Here is a 15434-nt window from a genome sequence, read left to right on the forward strand (position 1 = left end):
AACAGTAGGGAAGTGCAGGCTGCCTCTTTGTGTTTGACCAAATATCAAACCAAGCTTCATGCAGTCTGATGCCATGGGTGGTGAGCAGAGCTTATAACAAAGTCCCAATGGTTCAAACTGTGAGAGCCCAGAGTCCTCCTTGTTACCATTTTAAGAAATTCTAGGTAGACTGGTAATTAAAAATCTGTGTTCAGTGGTGAAAGAAGTGTGCGCAGAACTGTTGGTCAAGTAATTGATTCCTAGTCTGAGGAACACTAGCCTTTCAGAGAGCTGAGAGACAGTAGAAGAGGAGAAGGACAGCATTGTTTAAAAAACTAGACACAAATGGACAGCTATTCAAGACTAGTCTTCCTCCAATAAACAGTAACATGACTGGCTCTCTAAAAGCTTGGAATTCTACCAAGGCAAGATTTTATTTAGGCCCAAAGCATTCTCATTAAAACATACTTACACTTGACAGGGTGTTACATCCTTGCAAGGATTGTTTTAATCACTGTGTTTTCCTAACTGAGATAAAAGTCTCATAACATGAAGTTCACCATGCTAAACATTTTCAAGTGTACCATTCGGTGGTCCTCCTATACTGACAGTGTTGTACAAGCGTTGTCACTACCTTATTCCAGAACATTTTTATCACCCTCAAATCCCATTTTTCTTAACATCTAGTTGCAATAGGAGTTTTTGTCCCAAGAAGGTTTGGAAAAGGAGTAATAAAAAGGAGAGGGGGTTTGGGTTGTGTCCCTGGGGATGGACATCATGATTAAAGATACTCTTTAGAATGCTGGTTAGAGTTGGCTCTGGGGCTTTGTCAAAGAGATGTATCTCTTGGCTTTCATGATGGTATAGGACAGCAAGTCCTATGCTTAAAATTAATGAGATAGTGTTTAAAAGTAATTTTATGTCACTGAAAAGTCAATCCTGGGACTAGCCTCCCTCAAAACTGTCTGGCTCTGTTCAGACGCTGAGTCCTCGATAAGCTTGCCCTGGGATGTTCCTGTGCTACCTGAGAGTGTCATTGTCTTCTCGTTTGACTTGTTCTTTTTTTATTAATTAATTTCATTGCAGTATAGTTGTCTTACAATGTTGTGTTGGTTTCTACAGAACAGCAAAGTGAATCAGCTATACATATACATGTACCCCCTCTCTTTTTGCCTTTATTTCCCATTAGGACACCACAGAGCACTGAGTAGAGTTCCCTGAGCTATACAGCAGGTTCTCAGTTTTATACATAGTTTTATACATAGTGTATATATGTCAATCCAAATATCCCAATTCATCCTACCACCCTCACACTTCCCGCTTGGTGTCCATACATTTGTTCTCCACGTCTGTGTCTCTATTTCTGTTTTGCAAATAAGATCATTAGATTCCACATATATGCATTAATATGTGATGTTTGGTTTGGGGGAGTGTCTTCTTAATGAGAGTAAAACCAAGAAATGACTTAACGTTGACACGGCTTTCAGTGGGACATTGGGAACTGGCCTGTAGGATAGAGACATACATTGTTTGATATACCAGCTGTGCATATTAAGAGAAAAGAGTTAAAAGGGAAAAAAAATCCAGAGGAGTGCATTCCCTTTAGTGTGCTAGCTTGAAATCTACAAACCAGGTCCTGAATGTTCTGGTCAAGGATTCAAGCTTTCATTGTAGCAGGTGACTTGATGCTGATGTGCCAGGACTCAACTCACTCAGGTCCTTTACAAAGTAATTTTCTGCTCCAAAACCAAAGGAAGCAGATTGTTTTGAAATCTAGCCTTAGATTCCTGCATACTAATGTTTACCAAAAGATGAACTCAAGCTTTGAATGGGTACAATAGGCATTTCACTGAATTCTGTGAGTAAATTAAACTGTAAGCACTTCAGGTGCCAGCTGTGGGAAAGAGGCAAGGAATCAGCCCTGGACTGTGATTATTTGTACAAAGTGAAAATCAACAAACAACGCTCAGACTGTAAGTAAGTTTCCTGCTGTGCCAGTTTTATAATAAAGGTGTTTTTCTTTTCAGTTGAAGTTTCCATTGACTTAAATCATTTTTTTCCTTGGAGGTTATTTAAGTATGAAACCAGTGAAATCATTTTTATGTGTTTACATGTTTAAAAAAAAAAGTTTGGTAGCTCACTGCTCCATCAATTTGAACATGCTTAAAAGTATCCTTAGTATTCTACGGTGTTTCTCTGATCAGAAGAGTTGAATGGCAACCTTTTATATAGTCTTACTTAGAAAATGAACCAAACTGAAAAATTGTGCACATTTGCATGGAAAGAGATTCTAATTTATTTGAATCCATCTCATTAATCTGCTCATTATAACTGTAGGCACTGGCTTGTAACTAGAGAAGAGAAGTAGCTTTGTGTTAATCCAGATAACATGTAATTTAGTCAGCCCTTTTCCCCTCTTGCAATTTCACTTGTTACCATAAAACTGAACTTCAGAGTTGGCAACTACGATGTCACATGATGAAGGCTGCAAGGAGTCTCCTTTCCTTTCTATTATGGAGACTGAAGTTTTACCATTGGACATTAATTTCTTGAATCATGAAGGTCTTTTGTTCATCAAGAAGAATCCACTTAAAAAGTGCAAATACTCATGGATGGGTGATTTTTTTAAGCATATTATGATATTTTAGCTTGATTACTAGCTGAGAGTAGGTTGGACATGTTTCTTTCCTGCAGCAGGCTACCCCTTCCTGTAAGACAGTGACCCAGTGTCTTCTCCCAGTCCAGCCTTGTACTTCTGGGATCCACCAGTCACAACATCCTCCTATCCCACCCTTAGCTCCTTCTGCCCCTTCATCCAATGGTTGGTGCATAACCAAGCTTGTCCAACCATACTTCCCCACCTCCAGCTACAAAGATAGACTCACGGGCTCGAATAAGCACCCAAGCCAAGCCAAGACTAAGTACCTTCTCATACTTTTCCTAACTAAAGCTGGTGGGAAAACACTTTTTTTTCTTCTTCTTCTCTGGAGAAGAAATAAGTAGGGCAACCCTTGGTTGCTTATGGCTATGTTTTCAGTGTCTCCTGACATCCCTCTTGAGGAAATGAAAGTCTCACTGGAGAGAGAAGCAGAGAGACACACAGAGTTCCCTGATGGGATTTGAGTCCCTGACTCTATGAGACTCTAAGGCTGAGCCTGCCCTTTCTTAGTTTGTTTGTGTTTGTGCCAATAAATCACCCTTTCTTATAATCACCCAATCATAAGCTATTATGATTGAGGGTATCTGTCATTTGCAAACAGAGGTCTGAAAACCAAAAACAAACATTTTATTAAAGGACACAAGATTAAGCAGGGAAGGAGTGGTGTTCTGGTTAAGGAATGTGTGTGGGAGGTGGGTCAACCTTAATTGTTCGTGGTTAAATGGGAGCCATTGTGTGTTAAAGTTACCTACATCTTTTCAGACTTTACTTTCAAATCAATTGAGAGGTAGGGCATGGTGACCAAAGTCTCTGAGAATAAGAGCTCATGTTACTCTGGGGCCACAAGAGCCTTGATAATAATTTCCTGGGCTGTTGAACACAGGGTTAGGCTGTTTGGAACCCATAGGAGAGTAAAACTGTGCAAATATACGGTTTAAGAGCTTCAGGCTGTATGTCTGTCTACTGACCCAGTTTCTCCAACAAATAAGAAAAGCAATACATAGTTTCTATAGGGAGTCAGGGCTTTCATCCATAATTAACCTTGGAATACTTGACTTTATTTAAATTTATATCTGTTCATAATACTTCAGGTTTTTTTGTTCTTTTTTCCTGCACAGGTAATTTTTCCCTGCTTTAGACAGAAATACAGAGACAAAAGTGGACAAAGAAGCAAAGGTGGAATTTAATATTTTCTAACATAGCCCACAATTGTTTTAGTCCTGGTAACCCAGTAGTATCCTAATTTTGACCTATCAAAATATCAAAGGGACAAAATCATCCTTAGATAGCAAAGGACATTATTTTTGTCAAAATGAGAGTAACAAGAATCAGATAGCTTGCAATAAAATCCTTTTTCCCCTAGATTCAAAGTGCAGTTGAGAAATTGAGAACTTTTCTCAGATGAGCAGGAATATTTTCTCCAGCATCCTGTGCAATCATTGTCAGCTTCCTATCATGCAACTGATTTGAAATCTGGCTATGATGCCTTAGAATAAAGACTTTTAAATGGATAATATTCTCTAATGGGTTTTACTCATTTAGATTTCATGGCAGTAAAAGCAAATTAAGCTATATTGTTCTATGGAAAGAGAAAACCATGTGTTTCAAGGTGATGGTGTCACATGCCATTTCCATCTAGAGAAAGTGCTATTCAAAACTGAAAATTAAAGCCAAACTCATATTAAACGCTTTCCCGTACTGTCAGGATGCTGGGAGTGTCTCACTTTCTACAGCCACCACATCATCTACTTCCTCCTCCTCCTCTATTTCCATGTTCCTCCTCTTTTTCCATAATTATTTATGAGTAATAGAGGAAGTGAGAGTAAGAACAATTGCATGTTCCTGGCTTTGCAAGAGTGCCGCACATCAAAGGAAGACATTCGTCCCAGGGAACCATAGTTTTGCAGGAGATCCACCAGGCAGAGTGAGATCTGCTCTTGCTGCAGAGAAATTTCCTCACTGCACCAAAGCTGTATAAGCACCCTGGGGTGACTGCCCAGGCGTGGCCACACACGTCTAGCCTGGGGCCAGGTAGCTTGCACTTACTCTTATCCGTAAATGTATTAATACCTGCTTCAGAAGTTATTCTGAGAATTAAATACACGTGAAATGCTTAACAAAATGCCTGGTGTGTCGTATCAAATGTTAATTTATATTATTGCTGATGATGACAATTTGAGAGTCCCTGCCCACCCCCCAAGTGTGTTTATCATCTCTGGGAGAAGACTTGTTAAAACATCCATACCAGAGTGGCTATTAACTTTTTCGGAACCACCCAGATTTCACCCTCAGCCCGTCTTCCCTGCTTATTTCTGGCTGGTTAGCCTGTTGTTAAAAGATATTTCTTTTCCTTCCCATGCCCGTCTTGGTCTATCAGCCTGTCTACACTTTCAGACAAGCCCTTCTCCTTGCCCTACTTCAGAGACCCACCCCTGGGAGCCTTGGGCCTTCCTCCCTGGGCTCTCTATTTTCCCAACTGCCACCCAGCAAGACACTGATCAGATGTTTCACTCTATTCTTCAGCCCCCAGAGACTTTCCTTGAAGGAACTGCTTATTCATTCCCTGCTTTTCTCACGGCGGAAGCACACCCCGCCTGGAGCTCGCAGTTTGTGTGTGTCTCTAATCAAGCAGAATGGAGATCAGGCCCGGCCAGCATGCAGCTGGCCCGGTACGCTGCCTGGCACTGTGGCCTTGCTCTCTGCTTTGTTGCCAGTGAAGCTATATGCATCACCCAGGGCCCAGGGCCTGTGTGTAACTGTCACGTGGTAATACTGACCTCTAGGGGCTAGCTTTCCTTCACATAGAGTCTTGATCTTCTCATTGAGTTCCAGGACTGTGATAGCAGCCTCTTGCTTAGTTGTTGCCAAATCAGTTAGTAGCTTTTTCAGTTTCCTTTTGTGCTTTAGTTTCTTGGGGGAAAAAAAAAAAAAAAAAAGAGTTTCCATCACTAGAGACAGATGCATCAAAGGAAGAAAAAGAACTAATGATGTCTGAACAAACGTAGGCTTTAAAGGCCAGCTAAAAGAAAGAGCTCCGTGTTCACCTAGACCAAGTCCTGTTTGAGGTCCATGCTCTTCTGTCAGAGGACTGAAACCACCAACAGTAAAAGTCTGCTCTCTGCATCATAATATCTTTCACCCTACTGAAGGGCTTTTATCTGGATCTGAACCTTGTGTGTTGGCTGCTTATATATAGAGGCAGTTAGAAAAGAACTCTAGCTGGCAGTCTGTATTTTGCCATTGAAGTACCAATACCAAAAGCATCTGATTTTTTTTCTTCCTGGTCTGTAAGTAGCCTTGCAGGAAATAGTCATAGCCTTGTTTCTCTTGTCATTTTCACCTTAGAGTTTGCATCCAAATAAACTCTAAAGCATTTCCATGAAGTGTTGATGTTTATAGATATTTATTATGGTATCGATATAGAGAAAGTGGTCAGGGGTAAGAATATTTTTCAAGAAATTGAAATAGCAAGGACAGGAATTCCTTACTATAAAATAATCTGATTTGTGACATTGAAACCTTTGAAGGAACTATAACCAAAGGATTCCCGTTGAGACTGTATGACTAGGAAACTCCACTTAGGGTTCTCAAAATGGATTTGTCAAAATTGCATTTCTCTGCAACTACAGAGAATCTGTTGTGAAAAGTGCTGTGTTGGCATTTTTGTGGTGCTGCCTTTCCAGTGAAAAGCTCACCTTGCCAAGTCTTTGTGGGTTGGTAATTAGGAAGCCCAGAAAATAAATGGCTAACATTTCTTATCAGACATAAATCTTGAGATAGTGAGAGGAATGGTTTTTGCTCATCAGGGAAGACAGTGTTCCCGGATCTTTAAAAAGAGTAGACTCAAGCAGCAGGAGATCACTCTTTGTTTTGAGAGTAAAGGCAATAAAATCAGTTTATCAAAGACAGGATTAGATAGTCATAGACCTCAAGATTAGGACTTCCTGAGAGCTTAATGAATGGCATATGAACTGATAAAAGAAAATGCATCATTCAAAGGAGAATGGTGGTCTTGAAACTTCACCGAAGAGTGGACATGGGCAAAGTTCACTCAGCCTGTCCAGGGGAGAGGTGCCCTGAGCCACAGCCATTCTACTAGAGGGGTAGTTAGCATTCATGTGCTCATTTCATAATGCACTAATTAGGAAGCATCCTTTTGGTGTAGGACACGGTGCTGGCCAGCTGTTAAAAAGTGCTGATAAGATCTCTGCTCCATGTCACTAAGACCTTACTGTCTTTCTGTGACTCTGTTCACCCAAACCCTTCATAATTTGCGTATTATGCAGCTTAGTTCAGGGAGAAATCAAGCTGATGGAGCAATGCAGGTGCCTAAGTATTTGATAGCTGTGTTTTTCACAGTAAATTCAGTTGCTTTGTTACTCTATACCTCCCTCTCTTGTACCAAGTTGGTTTGCATCAGCTTATTCAGAGAACCTTGTCTCTCCCAAGTCTATGGTGCTCACACCTATGGAGGGACCTTTCCTGATGCTGCTTCAAGACCAGTTCCATGCTCAGATTTTTCACATTTCCTTTTACCATTTAGAATTTTGGGGGATGGCAAGTGGGAGGAAGTGTGTAGAAAGGAAGTTTTCTTTTCTGTAAGAAAAGAAAGTGGAAAGAATGAGGGAAAGAATGGTAAGAGGAATTCAGAAAAGAGTGCTAATGAAAAGTAGCAAAAAAGAACTGAATAATATACATGCTCAAGTGTCAGGAATTCAGTGTACTGATGAACACTGTTTACACTTAAATGCGTAAGAAAGTAAGATGGGTTGATGGATGGATCAAGAAACTGATAGTGATAAATAGGAGACAAAGTGTCAATTGTAGTGTCTAGCTATGAAGAATATGGGTGTTTACTATAAAATTACATCAACTGTTCTGTATGCTTGGAATTTTACATAATAAAACTTGGGGAGGAGAAATAACTAAGGATTCAGTTTCCTTACATTGTCCCTCACTTAATTGTTAATAGATGGCATTCAAATCCTGAAATTATGCCACAACTATTCATAGGCAGATAAGTATCCTTCCAGAACCTTTTCTCAAAGTGGGCATTGACACTAAATAAACAAAGCAAAAATAAATGCAAGTTAGTGAGAACTGATGGCTGATCACTAGGAGCTGGTATGGTGTCACCAAGAAAAAGCTTTGGCAAGCTACATTTCCACTCTGACGAGATGGCTTGATGGAGAGCATGCAGGAACTCAGTGAAAAGTGACAGTTCTCAAAATCACTTAAAATTTTCAGTTTTCCAGTTAGAAAGACAACTCTTTAAAAACAATTCATTTCCAGACCACCTTTTTGTCATTATCTTATGATAATTATATATTTTCTGTCTCTTATTATTGTTATAATGTCTGTATATTTTCCTTATGATCTGAGAAAGAAACTGAGGATATTTACTTTGGAGAAGACCGTATATCAGGGGATTATGATGGTTGACTTCAGTTATCTAAGGGGCTATTCAAGATGAGAGGAAGTTGAGTCAAACAGTATTGTTCCAGAGACAGTGTGCAGAGCAACGGATAGAAAACATGAGCAGGCAGATTTTGGCACAGTATGAGAAAGCACCCTCCAACAGTTAGAGCTTATATCCATAGCAAGATAGGATATGTTCTAGCAAAGGCCTCCTGCTCTGGGCACGATCAAGCAGAATCAGGATGAACATCTTCAGGCAGGCCCATAGTAACCTCTGGGGCCTGGGTCAAGAGGTAATTGGAGGTCTGACTCAGCCCCAGCTCCATCCACCCCTAGCTGCCACCAGTCCTCCTAGGGCACAGCACTTGCATGAATGGACACCTCGGCCTTTGTAAGTCTCTAAGGTGAATATAGCTGTCAGGGACACTTTAGAGATAATTCTGGTATTTGTGAGATGTTGGTTAAGAAGGCTGGTGGGTCCCCCAGAATTCAAGAATCATGTGACTCAAAACATGTAACATTATTATTTAGCTGAAAAAGAAAGGGAAGAGGGAATTTCAATTAAAAGTTGAATAAAGGACAGGATTGGTTGCTTAAGATTTCTACTGGAATCTTTTGGTTATTCAGATAAATTTTTAAATGGTTTAGGGTTGTTGTCTTTTTTTCTTTTATCCAGACAGAACTACTGTATGCTATTAATTCATAGCTTCAACTAAGCCCTTTGGGCATTTCTGAAAATTCAGTTTGCCAACATGTTTTTTATTAGTCATAGACATCAAATGATTTCAGTAACAATAATATTTTCCTTTGCTTTTTTGGCATTCTCTAGCCAGGCAACCCGAGTGTTGTACTTGAATCTACTGCACTCTGTTATGGTCTCCCTAGTAACTAGGTGCTCCCCTCAGTGATTACTGAAAGGATAGGAAGGCTTTATAGCTTAGAGGTAAATTCCTATTACCTTGCTCTTTTCCTACTTCTCCTACAGGGTGGACAGAGGGAGGAAATCATGTATTTGTGCAGTGTTTTGAAAAGGAAATATTTATCCATATCACATTGCTGAATAGCTTACATTATACCAAGTCAATGGGATTTAGGAATAATCAGGGAACTATTTATAGAAGAGTTACAACACAGAGTTGCCAGCATGGTTTAAAATTTCTTAGTCTTTCCACACACTTCGAATCATGGCCTCAAATTCTAAAGCTGGACCTTGTCAATTCTTGGCCATGAGAAATTAGGCCAGACATGACATCGCCAGACCTTAGATGCCATTTCACAGAGTTGGTGGGGATTAAATGACATAACACATAGATGACAGTACCCAATGCTATGCTTGTAATGAAGTGGAATGTCTGTCTGGTTTTTGTCATTATTCCTTGAAACATACCAAGGATAGTCTAAACTGGCCACTAAAACGCTAGGGATCTTCTCTAAAGAAGATCCTTCTCTGTCACACTTTACAAAAACTGTACTTCAGTGAAAGCAAGACTTGTGTCTTTTCTTTCTTCTCTTCCTTTTTCTCCCTCTAAATTAAGTTTTCTGCATGATTGCATTGATCTCTTCCTCACCTGTATGGGTAGACAAAACTTAATGCCCTGAAACAGACATGCAGATAGCTTTGATCCAATCTCCTGTCAGAGCTGGCCTGATGCCTAGGCATAGTAGGTGGCTGCCTTCCTGGAACGATATGAGGGTACTCTGAAGCCTGACCTCTTGCTTCCCATGGAATCTCTGTCTTGGGCCTGCCAGAGCATAGCTTCTTCCCATTTTGAAATCTACCCCATCCAACCCACCTTCATTCACTTAGAGAGCAGATGTAACAGATGGGTTTTATCTTCAGGTGGCCACTAATAAGATGCTTGCTACCAAGAATATATAAAAGAATGATCTGAGAGCAGAAGTATAGATAGGTTTCTCTTTTCATTTCTCTTCTAACAACCCATCATTAATAATGCAACTATTAAAAGTGATAATAGCATGTGGATGTAACTCAGTTTAAAAATCATTTTCACATGTCTTGTTTTGTTTTGTATTTATACTTCCTCAGGTGAGTATTTTAAAAGTTCAGGAGTGATAAATATGTGCCATGTATATTTCTTCCTACTCTATGGCAAGCCTTTGACTTGGGGATTCTTTCACACTGGCTTGCGTATATGGCTTCTTAATCCTTAACCTGCACTTCCAACAGCACTGCTCATTGATGAAACCTAATTGTCAGCTGTATTAGTGTCTCTGCTTTGTAGGTGAGAAAGTTGAGGTCCCAGAGAGCTTGAGTAGAGCTAATCATGCCCTCTTAGTAAGGAAGTAGCTAAATTGACTAGAACCAAGGTCTTTTGATTCCAGAGGCTGATTATCCTTTTCAATGCTAATATGAAGCTTCACTAATCAAGAGCACCATTGATTTGTTAGGTTTGTAAAGGTGACCTTAGATAGTCACAGTGAGCAGAAGAAGAAAGGCGGTATAACAGACTTGGTAATGAAAAAGTAGCACTGAAGGGTGGTGGCAAGGCCTTTATGGCATGGGTTGTCATGGTGTCTTTCGAGAACCTTGTGAAATAAAGGAAAGATGTGATGAACCCTACTAAGCACTGTCTGTGCCAGATGTTGTTCTTAGCCCTCCTAGTGATTCTCATCAGTGTATCCTAAATTGACCCTGAAGATTGTGATCATTATGTTCTGTAGATTTATCTGAAGTGACAAAGAGTGAATCAGATGAATCTTTCTTACAAAATACTTTTAATGAAAGATAAATCACAACTGCAAAATGTAATTTAGTCTCATTTCATTTGCAGGGGAGCTAGCTTATGCACAAACCCTTAGGCCTCATTACAAACTTGACCAAGACCCGGGCCCCATGTGACCACCTTTATAAAGTCAAGAGAGTCAGACTTCAGAAATCATAGCTGATACTTTTCAGTTCTTTGTAGTGTCTCTCCTTTCTAAGTAGCTTATTTTATGTTATAACATGCTTAGGAATACATTTTAATTTTGTTTCCCATACCCAGAGGGTTTGGAATTTCTAATAAAAAGAAAACAAAACCCCAGTAATTAGACAAAAATCTTGACTCACTGCTGGGGAAGAGTTTACCTACAGTTTTAGCCAAGTCTCATCATTTCTTTTCCTCTAAAAAATTATTAGAGACAAAGATGGAATTTGCCAGTAGATGTCCTAGTTTCCAGAAATGCTGGAATAAGTGTTTATGTAAGAGAAGGTAAACATAAATACCAAATAGAGAAAAACTTTATCTTGGCATAAATTCCAATGATAAGGTAGAAATTTTTAACAATAAAATTATCCAAATGTTGGAATTTGTTTCCCTAAAAGATAGTAAGCTATCCTTCATGTGGTTTGAGGGTCATTGTCGAGAATGTGCCAGAGAAAAGCTAACACTTACTGATCACCTATAATATGACACCATGATCAAGTGGGATTTATTCCAGAGATGCAAGAGTGGTTCCAAATTTGCAAGTCAATCAATGTAATACACCACATTAACAAAAGGAAGGATAAAAATCACAAGATCATCTCAATAGGCACAGAAAAAGTATTTGGCAAAACAATGGCACCCCACTCCAGTACTCTTGCCTGGAAAATCCCGTGGATGGAGGAACCTGGTAGGCTGCAGTCCATGAGAACGCAAAGAGTCAGACACGACTGAGCGACTTCACTTTCACTTTTCACTTTCATGCACTGGAGAAGGAAATGGCAACCCACTCCAGTATTCTTGCCTGGAGAATCCCAGGGACAGAGGAGCCTGGTGGGCTGCTGTCTATGGGGCTGCACAGAGTTGGACACGACTGAAGCGACTTAGCAGCAGCAACATTCATTCATGATAAAAGCTTTCATCCAAGTGGATACAGGTGAAACATATCTCAAAATAGTAAAGGCCATTTATGACAAACTCACAGATGACATCATACTCAACGGTGAAAAGCTGAAAGCCTTTCCTCTAAAATCAGGAACAAGACAAGGATGCCCATTCTAACCATTTAGAATTTCTTAAAGCGAGAAGTGTCTAACTTCTGATCTTGAAGATTTGAGCCATTGGCTCACCCTCAGTACAATTAAGGAAATCAGGTAGAATCACTGAAACTTAGATGACACAGATTTGAGTGCAATAGTTGAAAACAAATGACCCACTTCTAGCATTTTAGAATTACATAAGTAGAAGCAGAGTAAAAGGACATAATTTGCCCAAAGTCACAGCTAATAAAATAGAAAAAATCAAGACTCCAGGCCAGGTTTTCACACTTTCCATCTCACTGTTTTTTCCTACTCTATCATGTTTTTTTTTTTTTTTTTTTGGCTGTAAGAGCTGAAGGGCCAGGGAATGGGTGTATGATTGGACCCTGGAACAATAACCAAGATCCCCAAGTCCTCAGGTCCCATTGTCAAAAATAGCAGTCATGATATAGGTAAACTTCCCTTAAAAGCCTCTTTATACAGAAACACAAAGTACTGGAATCATGCCATTTTACATGATATATGAGGGCCATTGTAGATGATATGAAAGTTACATTTGATAGGAAGAATTTTTAGGTACTCGAGATCCTGCTAACTTCAAAGAAAGAAGCTAGACTAATCAACTTGCTTTCATATAGCATCAGGCTATGTGTACTCAAACAAATCCATTTCTGAGATTAATGAGTACTGCTTGTATGTTCTTTCTTTATGTGAGTCTAACCCTGGCTTGACATTCTTACCCAGTAAACATTAATCAGGCTAACAACTGAGATTTTTGAGGAAGAACCTACGGTGCAATAAATAAGTTTTCATTAGCTGAGCACAGCACAGAACAAAATTGAGTGTTCAGTAGATATCATGAAAAGAAAAAGTAGCCAGTGCTTGCTCAAGACAAATCTACTTTTGGGGCTTACCATCCCAAATCACACCCTGAGAACAGAGGGAAAAGCGTGTCGTCACACCTAACAGAGCCTGCTAGGAAGCTGTTTTTCAGTCCAACCCTCTCTGGAGACAGAGAAAGCCCAAGAGGCCAAAGCTGTATATGAAGCAATTTCAGCTTGTCAGCCCCACCTCTACAAGTGTTGGTAACATTGGCAAAGAGGCATAATGGAAGAGCACAGAAGCCAGAGGACAGAAAATACAGGTGGTGAAAAAATTCCTATAACTGCTTTATGACAGTGCTGCTAATCTCCTCCAACATGCTTATAAAAATAATGAACAGCTTTTCCTCTGCAGTGACTTTGTAACTGGGCAGATACTTGTTTTGTTTTCTTGTGCTCAGCACTCCTTTTGAATTGACTAAGGCTGCCTTCTGGGAAAAAATTGGTAGCTATTGGCCATCTGTGACTTATCTTGAATCATAATGCAAAGGCCTGTGTTTATGGACTAGAAAATTAAGTTCCTGAAGCACCAAATTGCTTATATCATCTTGAAGGGTTTTTCTGTGTGGTAAAGAACCTAATTAAGTTAACCTTCCCCAGAAACATCTGTTTCTTTCAGAAACCCCACTCTTCTCTAAGAGCGGTGAAATTACAGGGAATATAGGCTCCGTGAGGACAACTTAACACATCATGAGGAAATCTAAGTAGAGAAGATGAAATTATCATCAGAGGAGAAATGGTTCTCATATAACATGAAATAACTTTATACAATGTTTAAGAGAAATTAGAGAACACACCACAGTAGGAAGTTCTTTGTGATGTGTATTTTCTCCCCATGAAATACAATGTTTTAAAAAACCGTTGCTTTCTTAATGCAAAATTGAAACAGCTTTATGGCAGAAATTTAAGGTGAAGTGGATTTGACCTCATATAAAAATGTATTAATATTTATAATGTTAAAAGTAAGTGTATGGGTGAATGTTTGTAAATTGCCTAGTGGCATTGTATTGACAGTGCTATGATTATTTTAGGATCTTCATTCTTTATAAGTAGAACCTCTGAGATGGTGATCTTTGTCAGTGAATTATCAAGCAAAGGGCTTTACAGTGATATCTATTGGTTGCATATTCTATGGGTGCAATTAAATAAGCAATTTGTCTAGTCTTTAATTTTTAAATTACTTTAATCTGGTATATGTCTGGAAACAAAAATAACTTCATAAACAGTAAGAATCTGAAGTCAAATTTCTCCCAAAGAAAATCTAAAATTTCCAGTGAGGCTTATCGCAAGCCACGTTTGACAGTTAATTTGACTATGGGCATGTAAATGCATATGGAGAAATCACCAGGAATTAAGGCATCAGTCGAGCTTGACTCCTAGCACAAGGTGTGGTTTGTCTTTTTAACTCTGTCACTTGAAATGGAAGAGTCTCTTGAATGTTAAATTGGTCAGACAATACAAATTCAAGTGGAGAGAATCAAGTAATGAAGCAGTTGTTAAGACGTGACAACAGAATCAGTGATCTTCGCTCACATTTGCTGAGACCTAAAAGGCCTAAAACCGAAGGCAGTGTCTAATAGTTCAGTAATTTTTGCTCCCTGAGCATTCTCTTTTCTCGATTTTCCTCTTCTCAGTTCCTTCTTAGCTATCCACGATAAGAAAGAGGAAGTCACATGTAAGACAGACTCAAAGAGGATACCAGGAGCCACTAAAATTGTGTCCTAGCTTTCAGTTAGAAAAGTCGAGTTCCTCACGAGGCTATAGGTATGTACAGTTGATGTACATATTCAGTTGCTCCGTCGTGTCTGACTCTTTGTGACCCTTTGGACTGTAGCCTGCCAGGCTCCTCTGTCTGTGGGTCTTCCCAGGCAAGAATACTGAAGTGGGTTGCCATTTCCTTCTCCAAAAGATCTTGACTCGGGGATTGAACCCACGTCTCCTGTGTCTCCTGCATTGCAGGCAGATTCTTTACCTACTGAGCCATGAGGAAGAGCAATAATATGGTAAAGACTGGTTTGGAGACCATTTGAGGAGTTGGATATTTTGAGCCAGCTTAATATAGCAATGTTGGGATAAGTTTTGTTTTTTTTTTTTGCCACACTGTGTGGCATGTGGAATCTTAGTTACCTGACTAGGGATTGAACCTGTGTCCCCCACATTGGAAGTATGGAGTCTTATCCACTGGACCACCAGGGAAGTCCCTAAACAGTTGATATTCAAATAAATTTCAACCATACTATCTTGATAACTGTAGATATAACCCAATGATCAAAACTGAAGTGATTTAGAGTTCATTTGTCCAAGAGATGCAATGCAAGGTCACTTTGAGGGTATCTTTGCGAAGACATCTTATAGTCCCCTCCTCAGTTCTGTTCATATTCTTGATATCTTGTGAATGTGTACTGATGATGCATGTGTGATAGGTGACCTTTCATCTAGTATTGGTGACATTGTAGTCTGTGTATTTGATGACAAGAAAACCCATGCTTCCAATACTGCAATAGAAGTTTTCTTTGCTTTCTTTAGCTAAAAC

General features: G+C 39.5%; 1 protein-coding gene across 1 annotated transcript in view; it reads right to left on the bottom strand.

Moving 5' to 3' along the window:
* The window catches only part of CCDC192 (coiled-coil domain containing 192), a 178088-nt gene that overhangs the window by 55551 nt on the left and 107103 nt on the right, over positions 1-15434 (bottom strand). The window contains exon 5 of the mRNA XM_068981026.1: positions 5416-5548. Coding sequence (XP_068837127.1) covers positions 5416-5548 — 133 coding nt within the window. The remainder of the gene's footprint in view (positions 1-5415; positions 5549-15434) is intronic.

The sequence above is a fragment of the Capricornis sumatraensis genome, chromosome 9 (genome assembly GCF_032405125.1).
Source record: "Capricornis sumatraensis isolate serow.1 chromosome 9, serow.2, whole genome shotgun sequence".
Lineage (NCBI taxonomy): Eukaryota > Metazoa > Chordata > Mammalia > Artiodactyla > Bovidae > Capricornis > Capricornis sumatraensis.